The following is a 25,866-nucleotide window of genomic DNA, read 5'->3' on the forward strand; positions in this document are numbered from 1 at the left end:
CCTCTGCCTACTCAGCAAGGGAGCCTCTGTCTGAGTGCAGCGATACCCCGGCTATCCATTTCTGTAAACCCCTGAAACAACTGGCTGTGTTAGAAAAGAAGAGTATATTCAATATGATTAAAATTTTAAAAGTACCCCGCACACCCGCCCAGCACGTCTCTATCAGGGTGTAGTTTTAATGACAGGAATCCAAATGAAATGAGATGAGTGGGTAGTGGAGATGGAGAGGGCTAGATAATGAAAGATAAAGTCAGATGATGGAATCAGGGAAAAACACGGCTGATGGAGAGCGTCTTTCAGTTTATCTAGAAAGCATGTCATTAGCGTGGCATAGGAAATCTGTCAGAGGCTTAGTTCCTGATGAGCAGTGGAAGGAAGGCAGCGTCTCTGGATATCAGGGTGTGTGTTTGTCTGAGCCGGGCTTGGTTGGAGGATGTTTTAATTACACAGCCTCACGGTTCCTAAGCTGCTCTAAAGGCCGCCTCAATTAACACTTTCTGCATTAGAAATGACAGGAAACGGGTAAGTTACACTCGTGATGTTCCCTTCCTTCCTGCGTGTGGAAAATGTCACGTCATATATGCAGCACTTCATAGCAATTATTGCTATTTCAGCAACAGTGATGATCTTTATCTAGTAAAACCTACAGACAATTCCTTCTGGTTTGCCTCTTTTGTAATAAAAATGAATTCCAGGAGATTGAAGAGAACCAGGTGGTGACCAGATCAAAAGGTTCTGTTTTTACCTGGCATCAGATTAATGGGCCTTTGCGTTTATACCTGGTAATAACTAGTAATCTCACTACTTTGATTCTGCCCATATTACAGTCACGACTCAACATGTAGTTTAATTAGCAACCTTGAATAAATTTCCATTGAAGTCACGCTCTGATCATTGATTTAACCACCAAAAAACCTGTTTATGTGTATCAAAGTTTTATTGTTTTTTCTTCCATTAAAGTAATCCATTCTTGCCTTAAACCTGCTTTTCATGTAACGTTCCACCATCCTCTCCCTACCCACTGCAGCTGGAGCACACCAGCTCACCTCCAACTCTGCTGAAACACTGCAAAACTACTACAATGGAAAGTTGTAATATTGCAGTAATTCACACATGTTTGAACCAGAAACTGATTCTGGGGACTAAAGATGTGGAAAGGCTCACCCTCACTTTGAAAGGATTTAGTTTTGTTTGTCCTAAATTACTGTTCAAAAGTTTAGGGTCACTTAGAAATGTCCTTATTTCTGAAAGAAAATCAGTTTTTTTCCAGTGAAGATCACATTAAACGAATGATACATCCAGAGTAGACATAGTTAATGACTATTCTAGCTGGAAACGGCTGATTTTGAATGGAATATCTACACGGGGTATCAATCTTTTGAACAGCAGTGTGTGAAAACCCAGGAAGTCTGAATGTGTGTATTTTTGAGCTCATCCGTGGAAATATGTATTTATTTCTCTCGTGCATATAAAAAACACCAACCACCAAAAAGTTTAGGTTTCCACTGAAGCTGATCTTTAAATTTTGCACAAACCAGATTCAAGGTCCCCTTCTAATGAATCCTAATGACTTTGGTGAATCTCTTACTACTCCATTAGCTCCATCACAAGGCCACAAACATGTTCAATACTTTAGTTTATGACCAAATCGCTGCTGAACTAATTAAATCCCCATCAGCCTCAGCTGAAGCACTGCACTTTGTGTTCAGTGCTGTTTAGGAAATAAAAGCATTCTTAACTATGATGGTGGAATGAAACATCGGGACGTTGCAGGGCTTTAGACTTTACTGCTGGCACTTTTAGGGTTTGCAGCACTTGCAAAAAAAAAAAAAAAAGCAGAAAAAGGACGAGTTAAGTAACCTTTGAATTCGCTGCTTTTTTTTTTTTTTTTTTTTTTGCAGGAATGAATCATGCCGAACAGATTGCGTTTATCCTCGGCTGTGATGTTCTCCCAGTGCAGACATTCTGCAGATGTTGTCAGACTGATTCAGTCACATTCTAAACAGTGGTGCCATTATACCGTTTCCATGTCCTTATCTGACCAGATTATATGTTAAATCCAAGTATAAATGGCAGAATGTCATATAGGAAGGACACATAAAGTCTGGATGTTAGTTTAAAAACTCTGTTATTATGCTGTATTATCGGACAGGTGTTAACAACAACAACATTATTGGTGGCACTAATTAGCTTGAGAATGCCAGGAAGTCATAAAGTGTCACAGTCCCTCTAAATGGCATTCAGTCATCACAGATGTTTGTTTTTTAGTTATCTCTGTGCTTTTCCTCCTGTTATTATCAATATATACATATTCACAGACACTTTTGTCACTTTTTAAAGGGCAGTACAGAAATGGACACTAAATCACAGCACAGTTTTGCACACATCCCTGTTTCTCTGTTTACTACTGGTGTGTATATTGTTCTTTTATTTCTTTCTATATTTCTGCTGCTTATAACCAGGACCTGAGTACTGATTCTTCATGTGAATGCTGGTGTGACATTAAAAAGCCTTAAATCCTTGAATATACTCTGTGAAAGGAGTCCATAGTCAATCTGAGAAGAATTGGGAAACTGGCCAGCATTATAGCGAGGCTCCGGTGAGATCAGATGCACATATAGAGTCTTTAATTATGTTTGAAAATCTGCTCAATTCAATTTATTGCTGTTTGTATAGCAGCTAGAAGTAAAGCAGGAATGTGGTTTGAGCAGAACTCTTCATGACTTCAGTGCTATGAATAGTGAGTTTAAGCGTCTGATTAATGGAAGTCGTTTCTCTTGGACGTGTAGACGCCGTTTCATTTTGATCTGGCGGATTATCAAAGAAAAGATTCTTTAGCAGAGTTTTTTTTTTCTCTTTCTGGGAGCAGACCAAAACAAGAAATCTCCCAAAGAGGGCAATTTTGGTGTTTAATTAGCACAGAAACAGCTCGCAGTGTAAACCCGCTCTAAGCTGTATCAATACCCTCCTCCTCCAATCACCTGCTATAATAGTCAGCAACTGATAACCCAAAGTCTATTCTGAAAGTAATTTGCCAGACTAGCAGCGATGCACCTGTACCCAGCACCGCTCCTCTCCCTGAAGTCATCTCTCTTAATGACTTGTGCCTATTGTAATTGGTTCTGGCTGGTTTCATTTACAGTTCTGATCAGCCAATCAGATTAGCGGGGTGTCATGTGATAGTGTTTGCCGAAGCCCTGAGGAGGCCGATGAGTGATGGGACAGAATGAAGTGGGTTATCAGAAGGGAGTTTTAACAAGGTCTGGGACTGAGGCGGAGGCAAGGCGGATAGAGAGGAAGTGGAAAAAAATACGAGAGCAGATCTGATACGGAATCCTCGGCTTTACAGCGAGAGAACACATCTGCTTTACACCGGAGGAAACCAAGGGGGAACACAAGACGCTGTTTTATTTGAATATTGTCTAAAAGACTCTCTCTGCTGAAAATCAAGCTTTTTTATACCTCGGTAACTTGTCCATATGGTGTTTTTGCAGTGAACACTGTGGCTGAGGATTTCTGCCTTAGAAAAAGTTTCATACATATCAAACCTAAAGACTTTATCTATGCAGCATGCAGGACGGCCTTTTCTGTCTCATTATTCTTCACAAATACTCCAATATTGAACTTGCTCTTCTGTATTTTCAGTGTGTGAGGTGAGCTGGTGTGCTCCAGCTGCAGTGTTTACAGATCTGCAGCAGGCAACAGTGTAAAGCTGCATCTGAGCAAATTTAAAGCATGAAGGGAAGCTTTTCATGGGGAAAAAATGTCTAAATATACAACTTTGATACACAGAGATGAGTTTTAGGACGTATTTTAAATATTTAAATCCACTCAGTTCATTGAGGATGAGAGATTCTATCTTGCTGTTTGTTTTTCCATGCTGTACATGAAGTCTGTCTGCATTTTGACTGGTCTGGACTCTTTTTTTCCCTTTGGACTGAAATAGAAGCCAAATCTCATCTTAATTACAAACATTTGATCAATATTTGATTCACTCTTAAAAATCCCAAAACTAAGTTCCCAACTTTATGTCCTGTCAGACACTCAGATCCACCAGGACTTTCAATATTTCACATGAAACCTGTTCTGAAATGTATCACATTTAACGCTTTATTAGTTGTTTTGCATTTTCCAATATAAAAAAGAACTGTTTCCTTCATATAGGATGCTATTAGGATGCTTCCAAACTGTTGAACTATGAAGAGATTAGCCTTGATCGGTTTTATTCAGTATTTTAGAACCTTTTTAAAGGTGTTGCTGCCTTAGTTTACCGTCTGGGTGATTTGAACATATATCTGTGTGGCATAGCTGTGGAATATTTAGCTCTGTTTCCTCGATTGCTGCCTATCTGGTCTTGTTTGGGGTCTTTCTGAGTACAGTATGGTATTTTAGTGACTAAAAGTTAAAATGCTTCGTGTTTTAGCGTGGTGGCACTCAGACCTCAGTATGACATGAACCTGCTGTGGTCCATGTTGTGGTTGGATATCAGATTAGTTTGAAGATGAAGAGACATGAAAGCATACATCAGAGGATGTGTGGGTTATGACTCAGTGTTGTTCAGGTGCTAATAAAGAGTTTGTTTTTCTTGCTGGAAGACACAGTAAAGCGATGAGGCGAAGATTTGACCAGATTTAGGCGGAATTTTTCGGCACAGCAGACACTTCATATAATTGTGACTTTCAGAATCACTCCCTCCAAAGCTGCCCAGCCTCCTCTCATCTGCTCCCGTCCTCATTTTAGGTTTTACCGTCATTTGTCTTTGCTCATCCTCCTCTGTTGCCTTTGCTGGAGTCCACCTGTGCATTCGTCTTCCTGCCTGTTTAGCTGCAGTGTGATATATTGTGACATTTTCCAATGAGCCATTCTTCATGCATGAGCCCGGCGCCTGGCTTCCTCCAGTCCCTGCTCGTTGTTATTTCATTTCCTTCATCATCTACTTTTATGTGGCGGAGGAAAATAATAATCGTAATAACAATGCTGAATATTTTCAGCCAAGGGCATCATCCGCTGGTTGTTTGTACCTAAGCTGGCCTGGCATGTAATTGTTATTCTAATGAGAAAAGGAGTTGTTGCCAGATAAGAATAGTCTTGTTTCGGCTCCGTCCTTGACCAATTCTACAAGTGGCCCTTTCTTTATCCTGTGAGTTCACCGCTGGCCGCTGCACTTGACAGACTTATTTCACAGTAAGAAGAACTGATCAACAGTATGACTTTGCCAAAAATGAAAATGGAACTGGCTGTGCTTTTTTCTTTAATTCCCCCCTTTGAATTTGTTGTGCTCCCTGTCCTCACCTCCTCTCCTAAAACTTCATTGCTACAACACATTTCCCCCCAAGAGGAAAGACCCAGTGCAAACAGATCATGGATTTTATTCTCTACGTGCCATGTAGGAGCAGAAATTGGTACGTTTCAAACTGCTGCTGGTCACAACCCTGTTTTTCATTCCTCTTCTACAACAGTTGGCTGAGGAAAAAAAGTCAGAACAGAAAGAAGAAAAAAACACAAAGCAATAACAACAGAAAGTGACAGACAGAAAGAGTGCATTAGCCTAAAGCCAAAGTGTTGGAGCAAAATAGTGTTTGGGGGGAGTAGATAGAGAGATATGAAAAGAAAAGCGAAAGGGAAGGGAGAGAAAGAAAGCTCACTTTGTTGCCTGTAGCTGTGGATTAGCCCTGACAGCCCCAGGAGTCAATCAGTCTGCTTGCTCCTCTCATCTCTGGGCAGAAGGGAGAATAACAGGGCTGTCTAACTGCCAGCCGGGGGCAGGTGGAGGTGTCAGGAGTAGAGCTGGACGATAGAGATGGAGCAAGAGAGCAAAGCCTGGAGGAATGGTTGCCGTGCAGAATTTTCTCCACCTTAGACATTGTTCCTGCAGCCATCCTTCACACACACACACACACACACACACATATATATATATGCATATATGCACACACACGCATATCAGTTTCTAACTTTGGCCTGAATATTAAGATAAGATAAACTTGATTGATCCCTGATGTTGCAGCAGCTGGATACAGATAAGGATAATGAAATAATAAAAGAAGCAGGACAGGACAAGATTTACAAAAGTGTAATAAGGCTTTAAAAATGAAGCTTTAATAATAAAGGTCTCACAGAGACCATATACCGGACATGAGGAATCTACACATGGATATATGACAGAGTGAATTTACACATGATAAGAACAGTTATTACATGGTGGGTTTATATATGTGCAGGTTTGGTATGGGAGATAATAAACCCACAGTTATGTGACGGCAGTAAAATGTTATTGGAGGAAAGAGCAAAGTTAGACATGATGTTATCAACATGAAGAGCTGTGAGAGAACCGTGCTCTATATCACTGATCGATCTGGAAGAGCAGAGAAAATTAGTGTAAAAAGAAAAGAAAACCAGTGTTAAAGGATGACAGTAATACAGTCTATGATTCACGCGTTCATAGATTCTATCCGTGATTAACCAGCACTGCATGGAATCATTTCATATCCGTTATGTTTATAGTCTGCAGTAATTTTTTGTGTTTCCTGGAAGACATTATGCAAATGGTGTTTTGCTCAATTGCATAGCACTTTTGATGTATTACTGGCTTCAAAAGAGGATGAAATTTAAATTATTGTTTCATCTTCAGTATTTTTCAGTTGTAGGTGCTTCATTTTCACAATATCATAGATGAGCGATTTTAAAGCGAGTTTCCAGCGGCTTCCACAGATCTTTTATCACCTTGAAATGTTTGGTGTTTAAATGATCATTACATTATTACATTACAGTGCTTTTGGTAGTAAAGAGAAAGGATCATGTGATGATGTCAGAAAAGACACATTACATTATATCACTATGAGCATAAGACAGTCAGAATACTGATGTATTGACAGACTGCATCCACAGCGTGTTCAGCTGCTGAGCTTTGGCATCGTGCAAACAGTTTCAGAACAAAGGAAGGAAAATCCAGCCCACAGGTGGTTTCAGGGTGGAAGTGAGGCTTTTGAAAGACTGTAATAGCAGCAAAAACCTTTTCAGCAGGCTTTATCAGAACATGTTGCAGTGATTGATTCCTGCAGCTGCTTAGCATACCAGATAGATAGCATCTGAAAATGGCTCCGCATTGAAAGCCTGCGTTGGATATTTATGATCCATTGAGTGGAGTTTGTCGTGTGCGAGTGCTTCTCCCAGGCGTTGCTCCTTTTAATATTTAAGAGTTACTTTGATGGGGACAATTAGACCTAATCTCGTTCGCTAATTAGTGTAATTCCTGCTCTGAAACCAATTTATTAGAATCGATCCCCACTTGAGTAAAGTTAATTTTAGCTTTGCAGTGTTAAATCTTTCATTGAAAATGATACATTATTAATTATCTCATTTGAAAAAAACACTCGACGTTTGAATAAAGAAGTTAATGAGATCACGAGCGACTGCTTTGAAAACTTTCTGACTTTATTCCTTTCCTTAAATTTAAACTCTAAACAAAGGAAAATGGAAAAGAAAATGATGAAAATAGTGCTCAGATTCCTTTGTACCCAACATAAAGACTGACTGTCAGATCTGTGTTAGGGTGTTCAAAACTCATAGCGTGTTATGAGTCTCAGCTCTGGAATTACACTTTGGTACAGCAGAGAAAGCAAAGAAATGAATAACTTTATTTTTTAAAATTTATGAGCAAAATAAAATATTCAAAAGCTCATAATTAGCCATAATTCTGGCTGTAACCGTTAAGGCGCTCAAAATCTTCATACTGTCAATAAAAAGAGACACATAAAGTCCATAAAGCTCAACATATTCAATAGTTAATTAACAATTAAAGCCAGCAGTTCAAATTTATTTTTTAAAAGCTGCACAAAGTAGCTGCCTTTCTCTCAGCGCTGAGGACACAGCATCTCGTTTGTCAGCGAACACGAGCAACCAGAGGCTCGGTGTGAGTTCACATATCATACATGTTTAATACAGCCGGCACTAGCAGTGTGTAGATGATAGAAACCTCCACATAAAAAGACTTTGGACAGTCATTGTTTGGCTCAAAGGGAAGTTTCACACCAACCTGAACCCTGCACGCTGAACGCTATGAGATGAATGCATTACATTCAACAATCCCTATACTTCACTGGCAGGCATGCTGGGATTGAGTTTTACAATACAGAGCAATACCCACCGCTGAAGGAAAAAGGACGGCAATAAGAGCATGTTGGTGTGGAGTGAGCAGCAGGAAGTCTCTCCCATGAAATACACCGAGGACTACAAACCAATGTAGTGCTGAGGTGCTGCAGAAGTCTGTTTTCTGCACACATGCATGGTCTCCAGAGGCTGAATAATACTGACTTTGGTGATCTTCTGAATGTCAGCGTCATAAGATTGTTTTTTAGGATCATGTCTCTTTTCATTTGGATATTCATGGAGTAGGATGAAACTAAATAATGGTCCCTTAACTGTGCAGCTGACCATCATCAGGTCAAACCTAAGGGCAAATTGTAGCAAAACAAATCATGCTAGCATGCTAAATTTTACACCTGCTACCTCAGAGTGCCTTCAGTCAGTCCCTCCAGGATTTTGTGGGTGTTTGTCCAGATTGTTACTTCCTTAAATGCCTGAATTCGCGGCAGCTTTTCTAAAAAAAAATTGGGAATTTTTAAGCGTATTTGTTGCGATGAAATTGCGGAAGACAGTTACAGTTGCTAAAAAGTTGCATTTTTTTCAGCTTTTAGAACATGTTTAAACCTTTTAATGGACAATATTTCTCCCTAAACTAATTGTTTAATGCTCCAACCCGTTTCCAGAAGCTGGAACACCACGGTGGGAAACCAGCAGCAGCCAGATCCTGGTTTAACAGGAAGTGGTTGGTAGAATTAAGGCATTAAATGATCATTTACTACTGAATGAATCATATTTGGACATATCTGTCAGTGACTTAAAAAGTTAATTCCACATCCTGGTATTCACACACGTGTTCACACACACGCTCACGGCTTTTCACGTCCATTAGTGGATCTAATTTCCCTTCATTCTGTCAGAGCTCCAACAGATCTGGATCAACAGCTTCCATCACGGTGATCTGTCTGGTCTGTGGTCCGCTGATTTCAGACGTTCTCCTGATAAGTTTGGTGGTAGAAAAGTGTTTGTTTTCGTTTGTTTTCCACCACAATATTCCACGGGTGTTAAACAGTTCAGCGTCGATTCGGTGAAGAACATCAGGCAATTGAGAGACATTAGAATGAGACATGTCTGCATCTTTAAACCAGAAACAAGGAAGTGAATTCGGTGACGTATGTGCGTTACATTTGATTGATAGAACTCATGGGAGGCGGGCCAGAGTTGCAGGAAAGTTGCAGTGATGGGACAAAATTGCAAGAATTCATGGAGGTTAGTTGAATTTGTATTAATTGTTACGATCGCAACATCACAAATTCCAGGAGGGACTGTAAAGTAGTGCAGTGTTGCAGAGCTGTTAGCATTGTCTTCTTTATTCTATTTTTCTTGTTAAAGTGACAGGCAGGCAGTGTTTTGGAGGGCATCATGCTAACCTTTCAGCGTTTTGTAATTCAAGTGGTCTGACAGGAAACTAGACATCTGAACCTGGTTAGTTCTCAGGCTGTGGAACATATCATACTAACCTTTATCCCCATGCTCACCCTGGCTGGTTGAGGCAGATAGATCCACCTTTCCTGAGCCTGCTTCTGTCTGAGGTTTTTGTCCATCTCTGTCAAAGTTTTGGGTTTTTTTTCTGTTGGTTTCTTCCTACCAGCACCACCTGCTTGCTAATAAGGAATCCAAAAGCAGCATTGGATAGTTGGCTTCTCTGCTCTTTGTGTAAAGCTGGTAAGGTCTTCACCTGACGATGTGAAACGCTATAAGGTAACGTATAAATAACATTCTGTTGAAATTGAACATTTAACTTGTGACAGAAGATTAACCGGATAAAAAAGAGCCAGTGAGAACCGAATTAGTTACCGGGTTACTCAGGAGGATGAGGTTTGAATCCCAGCTGAAGGAACATACACATTTTGAGGCTGCATTTTGGAATTTATGGTGTTTTGGTTTAATACAAAGAAGGAAGAATTTTAGGAGAAGAACAGGATAGTTTCATTCTGTTTGCCTTTTTCCACATTTCTCTCAGCTGCAGCTTGGAATCTTCTGCCTGCCTCATTAATAATTCCCTCAAGTCTCTGAAAACCAAAAAGAAGCAAAGCAAATGAACAAATCTTCAATCAGGACAGGGCCACCGGAGAGCTTAATAATAACAGATTCATACACATACCGCTCTGTAATTTGAGGGAAACTGTGGAGTTTGTGAAATTAAATACGGGGACGGACCCTGGAACTATTAAACTGCCGAGAACAGCGGTTGTTTCCTGTGGCTGTTAGCTCATTACCTAGCAAGATGGTTAGGACAGACAACGCGCCTCAGGAACGCAGCGAAAAACACGAAAATAATTGCGTAAGTCACTCTGAGCACAATTCTTATCTGAGCTGAAGGAAGGGAGTTTTAAATGACGTTCGTGTTACACAGAGTTCCTGAGAGGTAGCCAGCTCCTCCGTCTTCATTTTAATCCCGTGTTACATTGATTTGGCCAATTTGAGCTCCATGTTCTTTGGTGTCAGAATGGTGCAGTGCTCTCATGTTTCTTTTCTATCCAGAAGTGCAAATTGAGATGGTACAACTCCAAAGAGAGGCAGAGAGGACCGTCTATTACACTTGGAACTTTCATTACCTCGGAGAGAAATCAGTTGCTTTTTTTCTGATAGCACCAACTTTACCTTTTTGTGTCCTTTGTAGTGCCGAACGTACAGAGGTGGCCGCGTACGATGTAGCCGCAAGGATCCGTAAATTACCTGTCTCCTTCGGGAAACTTGTAGCGTGTTTAATCAGAACTTTAGTGACAAAGCGGTGTGAAGCAGAGGCCAGCAGACAAGCTCCACTGATGCCGAGGCGGGCCGATGATGACACGGGGATGATGCAACGGAGATAAGGATGAGTGGGAGAGGAGAGCAGCAGAGAAATAGAGTGATTAGGTGTGGGGAGTATTCATTTAGGAAGACAAACAGCTTCATTTAAAGTTAGCCAAGCACAGAGACACCCTCTCCCACTACAAATGGGTTGAAATTTGCATCTTTTTCAGTGACTGGGGGGATCTGAAGCCCTATCCTCACTCGGTCTCCAGTGATAACAGATTATCTACGGTCTCGCCTGAAGAGCTACTGTCTTTGATTTGCTTTTGAACACATTTTCTGTCTGCTTTTCGCTGAAGTAATTCCTCTTTGCTCTCGATCCGCCGCTGATAGTGTCACAGCCGTACTTATCTACAGTATATAAGGGCTGTTTGCTGTTTTGTTTCATTCCTTGACTGCATACAGAGAAGCAAAGCGAGCGCAGAGATTGCAGTAATTTCACGATTATTAAACAGCAGAAATGCCAAGCTCACCGCCATTACATTTGATTTCTCACTATCTCTCACCATCGCAGTCTGCTGATGGTTTTAAGAGCACAGAATGAAATTAAAGTTTTGAGCTTAGCGAACAGATCGCGATGATTATCTGCTTAAACACTCTCAGCAGCTACAGATTGGATTCCTCTGCCATAAAGGAATCCCAGGCAGGAAATGTTTTAGCTGCAGGTGAATTTAAGGCAATCTGGTCCTGCCATCCATCATTCATTTCTCCTGTGACTGAAAATCTTTATTTGCTACACCCCATCTGGTATTTGTAAAGGGAGTTGGGGGTATATTTACTTACCGTTCTCCCTTTTGTTCGGTGTTTCTGCTCTGTAACTGACCTCAGTGCATGTGGGTTGGTGTGAATACAGGCAGCGGACCCTTCGGTGTCTTTATGAAGTGGGACCTGCTGCCATTTTCCTGGAGATTCTGCACCTGCACACACCTTTAATGCTCCACTACTGCTGACATACAGCACAGCCATGCATTTACACAAACAGTAAATATTTACCGCCTGGATAGTTGCCTCCATCACCCTGCCAGAGGGATTCAGCAGCCAGGCCAGCATTTTATGTTGCTTCTTGTTCAGGAGATGTGTGAGCAAATACAAAGCCTCAGGATGACGAAGGAGAATTCCAATATTTCAGATATTTTCAGGGGTATTTGATATTTCTGTTATTTAGCCTTGGGACTTTTCCAAGGTAGGCAGTTGTTTAGAATGTGCAGACAGAGGAGGATAGACAGTCATGGAAAAATGATTAGACCACCCCGTGTTTTCTTCACTTTCTTGGCCATTTTAATGCCTGGTGCCACTAAAGGCATGGCTCAGTAGGTAGAGTGGCCGTCTCACAACCGGAGGGTTGCGGTTCGATCCTCGGCCCGTCGTGCTCATGTCGAGGTGTCCCTGAGCAAGACACCTAACCCCTAAATGCTCCTGATGGGGCGTGGTTAGCGCCTTGCATGGCAGCTCCCGCCATCAGTGTGTGAATGTGACGTATCATGTATCTTTTTTTTATATTAGCTGAAGAATGTAATGAAAACAGACAGAAAAGAAAACCTGGAATGCCTAAAAGCTGTACAATGCCGTAGCTATTCAGTAATTTTGAGTGTTATCAAGGAAGCCATGGAAGATATCAGCTCTGAAATTAAACTCTGATAAACTATTTTTGTTGTTATCATTATATTTGTCCAAACAAATGTACCTTTAGTGGTACCAGGCATTAAAATGAACAAGAAATTGAAGAAAACAAGAGTGGTCTGATCATTTTTTCCTTGACTGCACACTACCATTCAAAGGTTTGGAATCACTTAGAATTGTCCATATTTTTGAAAGTAAAGCAATTTTTTTCAATGAAGATGGCATTAAATGAATCACAAACCCATTCTAGACCATGTTAATGTGATAAATGATTAGTGACTTTTGAACGGTTTGGTAATGAAACATGTGATTCTCACCTTGGACCTGCAGATATCCTAATGTTTGCAGTTAGCATGAAGCAAACTGTTCTGAATGCAACTCTCTAAATATGTGACACAGTCTATCACTGCATCCAGATGACCGTTTGCTAAATGTCCAGACCTTGTGCAGCCATGGCAGACCTGTCAAGCTTTCGATTTTTCATGCCGAGTTGGTGCACGGAGCCGTTGAAGTAGTGATGCTAAGCATTTCAGAACGTGAGGGCAGTGTATTTCTTTTCTAAAGCTAAAAACAGAGGAAGCTTGTGAGGAAGAGTTTTAACTTTGTGTTTATCACGTCCAGGTAGCAAAAATTGCCGAGCTTTGCTTCCAAGGCCAAATAAAGTCATGACTAATTTCAGAATATTAGTGAGTTTAGAAGAGAACCTCTTCACAAAGAATATATCTGTATTTACCAACAGTACCCACCTGTAGGAGCCAGTACTGGAAGATTTTAGAGATTCATTCACAAAAGCAGGACTTGCCTGAAATGGTATGCAGCCATTGGTATCACGTGTGTTCTTGCCCTCCTCGATTCCTCTCCTCACATCCTGTTTCCTCCCATCTTAGCAGAGGAGTCGAAGCAACAGACATTTAATACAACCGGACAGCCTCTCCTCTGCACTGCTGCTTTAAAGCAACATCCATTAAACATGGCACAGCTGCATGACCCGTCCATCGTTCACTGTTCAGACCCACCACTGTGTTTTATGATCCCTGTCAGACGAGCAGCACAGCGTTCGTGTTAGCTGACAGACAATATTGACTTTTAATTCAATTCACAGCAAAGCATGATGTGACAGGAATGTACGGATGCCATGTTTTTAATTGAAGTGTTGCACGTGCAAGTGTTGCGTGATGGACAAAAGGGCGCTAAACACATAAAGAGTGACATATACTGTGACTGAGTGGCATATATTACATGCAGTCATTTGTCAGACGTGGGTTTTATATTCTAGCTGTGCATCCTCGCTCAGAGCTCCTCCGGCAAACCTCTTCTCTTCTCGAGACGCATTTAGGGAATTGAGACAACCTTCAGGATGGCGCACTGAGATCGATTTCCGGGTCACAGGCAGGAGGACGAAGGACAGGCGAGATAAGGAGGCTCAAAATAGAGAATTGTCGAAGCTGCTGTTTATCCGTCTCATACCCAAACCAAGTTCAAAAATCACAAAGTTTGAGTGGTACATCTGCTGCTTTTATTCATATCAGGTTAAAATGATCATTTGTACATGATGTTCTAATCAAACCCGCCTGTTAGGAAGCTGGAATTCATTCACCTCATCCAGTTCACACGTCCTTGTCATTTTACTTCTTTTTTTATGTTTGCCTTAAAAAGTTGACTTTCACCTAATCAGCATTTCACGGCAGGAGCATTTCCTGCTCGGTGTGTGCATCTTCCTGCAGCGGCACCGTAAAAAGCCAGACTGGATTTCATTCCTGCATCACTTGACATTTATTGCACATATATCTGGACTTGTTTTTCTCCCCCGTCTGCCCTAAATTGTCTGCAAATATTTTTTTTTCACCTTGAAAAGGTGGAGGAGACCCATTTTCCAATTACAGATCTTGTCTTTAGGTGTTAATTGCTGACTGACCTCTGGAGCTGTTATTGGATGCCATGTGGGTTTTTTAATAACCTCTAATCGCAGTGAAACAGAGAGCCATAATAGAGAAGAGCCAAGCTGCTTTTTAACCCAGCATCCTTCAATAATGTGTAATCTCATCCAAACACAGAAGCCGGCCGAATGCCAAGTCAAAACGCTCCTCTGCAGAACACGAGACGCTGTGATTCATGCTCCTTCAACACCAAAACGACACACGGTTCTGTATCGGCTGGGTTAAATTAGGTCAGCTGAGCCGCATTGATCTTATTAACTTTAGTGGCATCTTGTAGTCGGAGGGGAAAAAAGCATCAGGTCTTGACTTGCATCCTTTGTTTTTAATTTGGCACAATGAGAAACAGCGAAAGGAGAATTTACTTGAGAATAATTAGGAGTGCATCGTGTTTTACTGCAGCCACATTGTGTTACTGCTCTCTTCACATCTGTCCACATCGTTCCGCTTCACGTCCTCCACATGTCGATTAGCATCCAGGCCTGGAACCGTGCGAATCAAATAACACTTCTGTCCTTTCTTCATCGTGACATGTGGACATTTTTCTGTGTGTGTCACCAGGCATCCCACCGGCCACAGGTACGGGCACGTTGATCATTCACCTGGAGGACTACAACGACAACGCCCCCTATGTGGTGCCATCGGTAGCGCGAGTGTGTGAGGACGCCCATGACAGGAACGTCGCCATCGTCGGAGGCTGGGACAAAGACCTGCCGCCCAACGCTGCACCTTTTAAGATAGAGCTGGGAAAACAGCCCGGCTTAGACAAAACATGGAACGTCACCAGGGTCAACTGTGAGTATTTCATCTTGAACTCATATTTGTGCGCTCTTGAACCACTGAAAAACATCAGCACTTCATTGCAATCAATACGTCTTTCATCCATCAAGAGGCAGAAATGTTCATTTCCTCTCCAACAATAACCTCAACACTAAATACTGCACAGTCTGTGAGTCACCTTCTCTTCCCCGTCGTTATGTTGGTTTTCTTTTCTTTTTTCCACTGAGAGTTTTAAGCCGGTTCTCACTGAGTTCTCAGGAAGCACCCCGGGGTGTTTAGAGGTAAATATAAGTGAAGAAAAAAGCACGAAAAGGGCGAGAGAAAGCTGATGTCGCCTCCAGTTCAAGCATATTGAAGGGTCAGTGGATGAGAATGCAGTTTTACACACGTGGACAAAATTGTTGGTACCCCTCAGTTAAAGAAGGAAAAACCCACAATTCTCACTGAAATCACTTGAAACTCACAAAAGTAACAATAAATAAAAATTTATTGAAAATTAAATAATCAAAATCAGCCATCACTTTTGAATTGTTGATTAACATAATTATTTAAAAAAACAAACTAATGAAATAGGGCTGGACAAAAATGATGGTACCCATAACTTAATATTTTGTTGCACAACCTTTTGAGGCAATCACTGCAATTAAACGATTTCTGTATTTGTCAATGAGCGTTCTGCAGCTGTCAACAGGTATTTTGGCCCACTCCTCATGAGCAAACAGCTCCAGTTGTCTCAGGTTTGATGGGTGTCTTCTCCAAATGGCATGTTTCAGCTCCTTCCACATATGTTCAATGGGATTCAGATCTGGGCTCATAGAAGGCCACTTTAGAATAGTCCAACGCTTTTCTCTCAGCCATTCTTGGGTGTTTTTGGCTGTGTGTTTTGGATCGTTGTCCTGTTGGAAGACCCATGACCTGCGACTGAGACCAAGCTTTCTGACACTAGGCAGCACATTTCTCTCCAGAATGCCTTGATAGTCTTCAGATTTCATCGTACCTTGCACACTTTCAAGACACCCTGTGCCAGATGCAGCAAAGCAGCCCCAAAACATTACTGAGCCTCCTCCATGTTTCACCGTAGGGACAGTGTTCTTTTCTTCGTATGCTTGGTTTTTGAGTCTATGAACATAGAGTTGATGTGCCTTACCAAAAAGCTCCAGTTTGGTCTCATCTGTCCAAAGGACATTCTCCCAGAAGCTTTGTGGCTTGTCAACATGCATTTTTGCAAATTCCAGTCTGGCTTTTTTATGAGTTTTTTTCAGCAGTGGTGTCCTCCTTGGTCGTCTCCCATGAAGTCCACTTTGGCTCAAACAACGACGAATGGTGCGATCTGACACTGATGTACCTTGGCCTTGGAGTTCACCTTTAATTTCTTTGGAGGTTGCTCTGGGCTCTTTGGATACAATTCCAACGATCCGTCTCTTCAATTTGTCATCAATTTTCCTCTTGCGGCCACATCCAGGGAGGTTGGCTACTGTCCCGTGGGTCTTGAACTTCTGAATAATATGAGCCACTGTTGTCACAGGAACTTCAAGCTGTTTAGAGATGGTCTTATAGCCTTTACCTTTAAGATGTTTGTCTATAATTTTTTTTCGGATGTCCTGGGACAATTCTCTCCTTCGCTTTCTGTTGTCCATGTTCAGTGTGGTACACACCTTTTCACCAAACAGCAGGGTGACTACTTGTCTCCCTTTAAATAGGCAGACTGACTGATTATGAGTTTGGAAACACCTGTGATGTCAATTAAATGACACACCTGAGTTAATCATGTCACTCTGGTCAAATAGTTTTCAATCTTTTATAGAGGTACCATCATTTTTGTCCAGGCCTGTTTCATTAGTTTGTTTTTTTAAATAATTATGTTAATCAACAATTCAAAAGTAATGGCTGTTTTTGATTATTTAATTTTCAATAATTTTTTATTTATTGTTACTTTTTTGAGTTTCAAGTGATTTCAGTGAGAATTGTGGGTTTTTCCTTCTTTAACTGAGGGGTACCAACAATTTTGTCCACGTGTGTACATCCTAGCAGAGCTGCCTTAGCTGCTCATATAGATCACATGATAAGGATGAGGAGAAAAACAATGAGGGGAAGCGGTGAGGGGGGAGAAGGATAGACGGACAACCAAGACATGGAATCAGGGCTCCATGACCGACAGCGCTGTCTGTGTGTGTTTGAGTGACAGTCCAGAGCTAAAACCTGCCCAGAGGTATTAGCTGTGAGTGGCAGCAGGAGAGGGAGGTACAGACACTCCTCAATCACCACCGCTGGAAGAGACAGATAGGGCCGGCAGAGGAGGAGAGAGCTCCCAGTGAGATGGACTGGCGCTGTGTTTCCTTCTGCTGTGTGAATGTGAAGCATAGACTCAAAAATCAGACCAGCTTCAGAGTCTGGGTGTCCGACTACAGCTCACCTACACATAGAAATACAGTTAAGAAAATAGATTCCTCACTTTAAACTTCTTCTCTCATCGAGTGTTTTTCTGCTTTTATATTCTGGAAAGCACAGGAGTCCCCTGCATAATGCAACAATAGGACGGTTATGTAATGTGATGAGCAGTTTTAATTGCTTTTTTCTCTCCGCTTCGCTCAGCAGATGCCTTTCAATGTGCAATGCCACAAGGCTTTTTTTTACTTCTGTGTTTATGCAGTCTGGATATTTCTGAGGTTTTGAGTTTTGACTGTTGTGCTCCATAAAGGCCGCAGAGTGCACAGCAGACTGATATTATATGAACCTTTCAAAAGCCCAAGGCTGAATTAAACTGTTAAAATGTGAAATTAAGAAACATTTTATTGAAGTTTCTGTGGTAATTAGGTTGATGTGACGTGTGCATTATTTTGAAAAGTAAACAAAATGATGAGACATTAACAGTCAATAAAAACGGAACCAAAGTGCTGCTCCAGGTAGCAGGAATCAGGAGGAATATCTGAATAAACAGACAAACACAAGGTTTGTTTACCCAGCAGCCCTTTGTTTATCATAGGAGCTGCAGTTTAACATGGATGGCACCAGAACTGTTTAAAGTCTGAACAGTGAGAACACACTGAGGGGAAAACGTGCAGTCACCACCTGCACTGGAGTGAGTTTAAAAATAATTCGCTCCAACAACCTAATTAGATCCATTGTTACAAGATAAAGTCTAATTTACTGATTTCGATAAAGCCTTTAGGTTGCAAACATTACTTTGAGGGGTTGCATTGATGAAATGTTGTTAATTGCACCTTCCTCTATCTTAACATGCCTGGACAAGTTCAGACCGGTAATTATAAAGACCTGTGTTCAATGAAGGAAAGATAATTTCCGTAACTCAATGTCATTTGTTGGTTGAATATAATTTCAATGGGAATTACTCAATCATAACTCAAAAAGGTGGATGCAAACTGTATTTTTGAACCTAAACATAATTTTTTAGAGTGTGCTATGTGCTTCCATGTTTATTAGCAGCAGTTCATTTGGAAATAAATCAAAGCAAAGAAGGTGGAAAAGTTAAAAGCTTTTGTCATGAACTTGATTTTCATCAAATGAGTACACACAGTTTTCTTGTTTATTCTGTAGAACAACAATAAAGACAATACAAAGAAGAAAAGATCAACTAAAAACTACCAGTATAAAGTACTTAGTCATTTGTTTTTGGGTTAACAGGGTTATGTAGAAGACAGTCAGGGCCATAAATCAGAGCTGCAGTAAACTCAGTGGTCTCTGTGTTGTAGTTACTTTACTTTCTGGTTTATTTAGTCGGGACAGTGCATATTAATGGACAGTACATACATGATGTAATGTAAATATGCCGGAATTAGCATGCATGCTAAATTTCATCCGTAGTCCCCAACAAAAAACATAAAAAACACTCAATACAATACAATACAATACAAAGACAAATAAATACAAAGAACAATAAGAGACATTGAACATGTGCAAACACGCATATACTCCTAAAATAGGGGGGACTATATATAGACATGAACGCGTCATGTGTATGTGCAAACGTGCATAAGTTCCTAAAATACAGATTTTTAAAATACATATACATATGCAAGCGACGGCCAGATTGCGAATGCTCACAGATTTGATTGTCTAAAATCCAGTTTTTGAGTTGAACTTTAAAGCCATGAAAGATTGACACTCTGTAATCTTTGCGGGCAGTTTGTTGCTGGTCAAACCTCTTTGAACTGACAGAACATTCTGGACAAAGCTAGATCGTCTGAACTGCACCTCACAAGCCCCTCTGGTAGCAGCCCTCGTCTCAATGCCCCTACTGGGCTTGTTTTTAATTAACTCTGCCAGAGGCGGCGCACATAGTCCATGTAATACTTTATAAATGGCACATGCCTGTTTAAAAATCGTAAAATTATCAAAACTAAAAAGACCATGTTTTAAGACGCTGCACTGACGGTATGAGCGTGGCTTTTTATCGAATACCTTTAATGCTCTCTTATATAATTGTTGCAAAAGTTGCATCATAGTTGGTTAAATTCCTGCAGAATTGTTCCCAGAGAATCCTCCCTAACCTCCTCCCACCTACCCAAGACAGGTCTAAAGATGCAGACTGGTAGGCCCAACCTCTCATCTTCACGTCCTCATGTAAGATTGAGTTTACCCACTTTGCACTCCCAACTTCAACTCCCCTGACATCCTTTACAGAGAAGATGAATGAGACTTTGGAGCACTCGACAAAACAATCCGGCCCTCCTGGCGCTGCAGAGGTCCTCACAGACGCCAGATGTCAACCCAAATAAAAGATAAGATAAGAGATTTCACTGTTACACAACCACAGACTGAGGGAACATCTGCTGGAACAACAGTATTCCTTCAGATTTGTGGCTCCAAAACACCTCAGTTTGTCACCGATCTGTATGTATTTCTATTTTACATCTGTAAAATAAAGTTTAAGTAACCGTATGGAGTAGGATCTGAGGGTGCTGATGATCATATTTTTGTTCATTTGCCTCAGACTGATCAGTAACTGAAGAAACTTTGGCAAAATCTGCATCTCATACGGCAATCTGGCATTTTGAAAACGCACAGATGAGCCGGAGAAGTGGTGATGAACCGCACACAGAAGAAACTCAGTGTTCATCACATGTTTACTGTGAACTGTTTTGCATAGTCGTTTGACATTGTTTTGAGGCACGTAGAGAGGCAGTGTCGTTTTTCAAATTAAATACAAAGCTTAAAGTTTGCAAACCTGGAGGTAAGAGCGCTGGCAGGAAGACGCAGCTTTGCATGTTGTGACACATTTCAGCACGAAGCGAATGAGCTCCCGTGTTTTCTCTGGTGTCTCTTAAGGAATTTTTAAAGTGTGATGCAACAAACTGTAACAACCTTATGCAACTTAAGTGGTGCCAATTTTTGTTGCTTCAGTTGTCAGGAACAGCTCGGCAGCCAGTTTCTTGAGGCGCACAAGTTGGGAGTTGTAATACACACATTTAGTTCTGCCTTGCAAAGTAGGTGGCTGTTAGAGCAGAATAAATGGACAATACATGCAGGACAGGCAATTACCAGACATCCAATCCATTAAAAACCCGCCTGTTTCCCCCTCTGTTTCCCCTCCACAGCTACACACTCCCAGATCATGCTTCTGCACAGTCTTAAGAAAGCCAACTACCAGCTCCCGCTGCTCATCACCGACTCAGGCGAGCCCCCGTTGTCCAACAACACAGAGGTGAAAGTTCAGGTGTGCATCTGTAAGAAGAACAAGATGCACTGCAGCTCGGCCCATTCCCACAGCGCCAGCCTCCTCGGGCTGCTGGCGACACTCCTGCTCACCCTACTCTGTAAGTATCACCCTACTCTGTAAGTATCACCCTACATTTAAGTATCACCCTACTCTGTATCACCCTACTCTGTAAGTATCACCCTACTCTGTAAGTATCACCCTACTCTGTATCACCCTACTCTGTAAGTATCACCCTACTCTGTAAGTATCACCCATCACACCACAAATGCAGAATTCAAGGTGATGTTTGATTTACAGAGAAAAGGCCAAATAATTCAGACTTTTAGGAGAATTTTATTCAAAGGCACAGCAGCTCATTGGACTCGTGTGTATAGCTTCCAAATATCGGTATTTCTTGATTACCAACAATCGGCGCACTCATATCGGTCGATCCCTAGTTTTTCGTCCTGTAAAAGTCTGCAGCATGCACTTCCTGTTTCAGCATTTCTGTTCCACCGCCGTGCCTATAGGGCGCTCCCCAAGAAGTCAAACTTGAATTTTCTCTGAATATCTCATTTAGGCCATTAGCTATAGCATGAATAATTCTGCCTCCTCCATTCACAAGACATACGGAATGGAGGACATCCAACAGCTAGTTTGGTGAGAAGAGAAATCATGTGGATCCTGTTCTCCCCCGTCTGGGCTCGTTCTCTGTAGTTTATAGTCGGGCTCGCTGTACTGTATGCTGGAGGCTCAGTACGGTGGGAGGGGTGGAAGGGGAGAAGATGAGGAACGAGCTGGGAAAATACAAAAAAGAGAGAGAGAGCGAAGAAGATGTGATGGATGGAAGGCAAAGTAAAATAATTTCATTTCATGCCTAAAAGATGGTGTAGTCCTAATTATTCCATCTTTGTTCTGCTGATTTGTGTTTGACTGAAATGTTTCAGTGAAGATCATCAGACGAGTCCCAGCCATGTTTCCTTTCTGTCTTTCTCTTGTCTTCTATTGATCTGAGCATCTTATTTCTCACTCGTCCAGTTGATCACTCCCTCCTGCCTGTTCCATCTGCTTCCCATCTCTCATCCTTTAACCCACTGTCTCTTCATTCACTCCACCACTTCTTTAGCTTTCACTCTATTCAGCAATCAGCCACACTCGCCCCATAATCCTTTGCTTACAGGCAGAATATCTGCTTCTCATTTTCGCTTTCTCTCCCGGTATCTGTGGATCACAGCTTCTAGCATGACCCATTGATCTTCCCCTGGGTCTGGATCAATGTGTCTATTGATGCATATCTTTTCTCATTCCTAGCAGATGCCTGTGCTGTGTATGGGAAGGCGGCATTTGAAGCAGTGCCTTGAAGAGCTCATCATCTTGCTTCTCTAATGATTCAGTTTTGAGCACTTAGTTACCTGCAACTTCTGTTAAAAAGTCGTGATTCACAGGACGCGGAGTATTAAATTAAACTGACAATGCGTGGCAAAGAAGCGGCAGGAGCTCACCGCGCTCCAGCGCTGATAGACCGTTAGTCTGGGCTTCACTGCAACACACTAATCAGGAACATAAGCTGATGCTGTGTCAGCATTCGGCAGACGAGCAGCCACTTCTCAGAAAGTTTTATGGCAGCGGTCCTGAGAGTATCTCAGCTGGAACAGTCAGTTAGCTTTTCACGCTTTGCTTTCTGTTGGTTTTTTTTTTAATAATTTGCAATCCGCCGTTCCCAAGGCAGCAGCCGCATGTGTCTGAACTAGAAAGCATGATAATTGGTTGACATGCCAATATGACATTAGGAGAGTCTTCTCCACAGACGTCCTTTTACTCTGAACGGCAGCAGCATTCATTACACCACTGCAAATAGAGCGCTGACAGACAGTGGCATTCATTAACCAAATAGCTGCACCAGATAACGGATTCTTGAGCTGCTTGTACCTGTGCACGAGGATCCGTCCATTCATCTGGGCTGAGGTTTGTCTGAACAGACAGCAGAGTTGCCCCGGAGCTGGAGGTTCAGAGACAAAACAAGGACAGTGTGTGTGTCTACTGGGAATCAGACTGTATTAGCTACAGAAGTTCCACTGATTCATACACAGAACATCTTCATACACACACACACACACACACACACACACTCACCAGGCGCCCAGAGAGATGACTCCTGCTCGGGCTCATCACAGAGACCTCTGCTGGGGACAGATAGAGGGGACTGATCGCTGCAGCGTCTCGGCAGATAGTGTGACAGAGGCAGAGAGGATCCTGTTTCAATTCCCTTATCTCCACGCTGAACTCTGACCCTGCAGGAGAGAGATGAGGGGAAGAAAAATGGAAAGAGCTAGAGGGGAAGGATGGGAAAAGGAGATGAGAGAATAAAGGTGTGGAGATTAAACTCTCGGTTTTTGTTCTTTTCTCTTTTTTTTACCCATCAGGCTGCAGGCTCGGCCGGCGGTGCAGCTTTCTTAATTTCTCTGTCTCCTTGCATTTGGTATCTCTCTTCACTTACCCTCCATCGCTCTCGGTCCCCAACCAATTATAGTCATAAACAAATGAGTACAACTAATGACTCTGGGTAAAGTAAACCCTCAGTAAGGATATTTTTAAGGAACATTTACATCAGATCCATTTGCAATCTGTTTTTTGTCAGTTTATACTGGAGAGATTTGCACAAGGTCCATTGCCAGTGTATCTAATTGTTTGTTTTCTTCTAATATCTACTTCTGGGAGCTATTTTTATGATTTTGTCTAGAAAGATTGCAGCTTCAGCCAAAACAATGAGAAAGGAAACTTTTTCAGCAGTTAGCAGCTTCTTTGACTCCATTATTACTGTATGTTATTGTGTCAAACAGAAGAAAATGGAAGAAATAGCCAATTAATATCTAAACTGCATGCTAAATATGCATCTGTGCTGCGGAAGATGTGACAGGTCACAATTTCCGGTTGTCATAGTAGCATCACAAGTTATCCAGATGCACAGAGTTTAAAAATGGCACCTGTCGCAGCGACAAAGATTAGCCTTTATGAATGAAGAAGATGAAACTTTGAAGCCTGATGAACCAAAATCAAGCTTGAAAGTCAGTACTGACAGTTAATATTGTAGTTCTGTAGGAGAAGGTTTAGAGCTTTAGAGGATTTTAGGGAAACTTTTGCTCTTCAAGAGACTAAAAGTAGATCTAGACATTGTTCGCCGTTGTAAAGTGAAATAAAATTAATAAAATCATGTTTAATTTTACTGGAAAGCAAAAAGAAGGCGTTCAGTCGAGTTATCAGAATAAATAATGAATTCATTGGATGTTCATGAATGTTCTAGAGGGATTTTCAGGGTTTGTTGGGTAGTCAGGGGACAAAAAGTTTGTCACTTCAGATAGAATGAGGTTGCATACTCAGTTTTGATCCACTGCAAAAACTCCTCTAAATATCAACCAGAATGTGCATCCAAGCGCTCCAGCCCGGCTGACAGTTAGGAAGGATGATCGGTTCTTCGTTGTTTTTTGCAGTCCGGTAGCCAGCGCTGCATGGACTGGAACCGCTGTCCACCCAGTCATTCACACTCACTAAGAGTCACACAATCTACGATCTCTGCAGCAGTCTGTAGCTTCTGTCTGCATGCGTGTTCAAACTGTGGTTCATTTATCCTCCTGGTGTCTGAGTGTTGATGAGTGTCTCCTAGAAGCTAAGCTAACCTAAATGACGTGTGAGTTTTAAACCTGCTTAGTAAAATGGTGAAGACCTGCCCTCTCGCTGTCACCACCCTCGGCTGACCTCTTCCATCCGTCCTTTTCCACCAGAGCTCAGTTTAGCAGCGCTGTCCTCGCTGGCTTTCTGTCCCAGCTCTCTGCCATATAATCCTCCACCGAGAGCAGCTTTCTCAGACCCTTAAATAATGTATGTAACCCTGCAGGACAGAGAGGGAGGGTGAGCGTGTGCCGCTGTGTGCTGAGTGCCAACATATACTGTGTTTTCTAATGCTTAAGAGACCTTTGTTTGCTGCTGCAGGATTGGCAGATAAATCCCACGGGCTTTGCAGGAGCCTACTTTCACTCCACTGCCATCGTAAGCCTTTCTTTAGAGATCACTGCACACATACGGCATATATACGCACATGCAGGAAGATTACCATAAGGTAGGGAACAACTACTGCTGCATTATGCTGCAGTGCTGTTGTGGGAGATGTTTGCAGATTTATGAACACAGATCTGGGGAGTTAAATCTCCCTTTGTTCACCTGAGATAAGACTTTCTAATTGGGCAAACTAAGCACAGTCAGTGTGTTTCCATAGGCTGTGGATGTACACTAAAAAGGACACCTACTCCTAAGAAGGATTTAAATTTTTTTAGAAGTAATTACAAGCAGGAATGCTTTAGATAGCAGTGCAGCACACAGGTGGCAAACCAACAGGGATGACCACACTGCCCCCTATCAGTGCACACATGAACTGATTTAACTCTGCACAGAACGTTCTCTATCTCCCTGCTGCAGCCTCACTGCTGCTCAAATCAAATTCAAAGCTGAGGCTGGAGGCATAAGTTTGCCAATATGGGTGGTATGTAAATAAAGTCTATTTTACACATATAGGAGGCGTGGACATCGCTGGACCGTAGAGATTAATAGGCTTTTGACCAAATTTGTGCTTATGAGAAATAAGGTGATAAAGTGAAAATCTCTCAGGGGGGTGGGGGTGGGGGGGGGATGTTGATGCTCGTACCCTGCCTCTCCTTCTGCACACACTCATTTCATCCCACACTGCACCATTTCACCCCACATGTGCTCAATCTAGGAAGGTCTGCAGGCTCAAAGCGCACACTGAAAATCTCTCTCCCCTTCCAGGATTACAGGCAGCTGCAGATTGTTTGTTTGTTTATTTGTTTATTTGACAGGGACAGAACAACAAACATTGTTACATTAACCGATGTCGTGTTCATAGGTCAATAGCTGACAGCTAATTCG

At 41.9% G+C, this 25,866-nt stretch overlaps 1 protein-coding gene across 1 annotated transcript in view; it reads left to right on the top strand.

Moving 5' to 3' along the window:
* The window catches only part of cdh13 (cadherin 13, H-cadherin (heart)), a 289,988-nt gene that overhangs the window by 255,420 nt on the left and 8,702 nt on the right, over positions 1-25,866 (top strand). Inside the window, 2 exon segments of the mRNA XM_051952057.1 lie at positions 15,054-15,287; positions 20,828-21,065. Of these exon segments, the coding sequence (XP_051808017.1) occupies positions 15,054-15,287; positions 20,828-21,065 (472 nt within the window).

The sequence above is a fragment of the Acanthochromis polyacanthus genome, chromosome 8, assembly GCF_021347895.1.
Source record: "Acanthochromis polyacanthus isolate Apoly-LR-REF ecotype Palm Island chromosome 8, KAUST_Apoly_ChrSc, whole genome shotgun sequence".
NCBI classification, from domain to species: domain Eukaryota; kingdom Metazoa; phylum Chordata; class Actinopteri; family Pomacentridae; genus Acanthochromis; species Acanthochromis polyacanthus.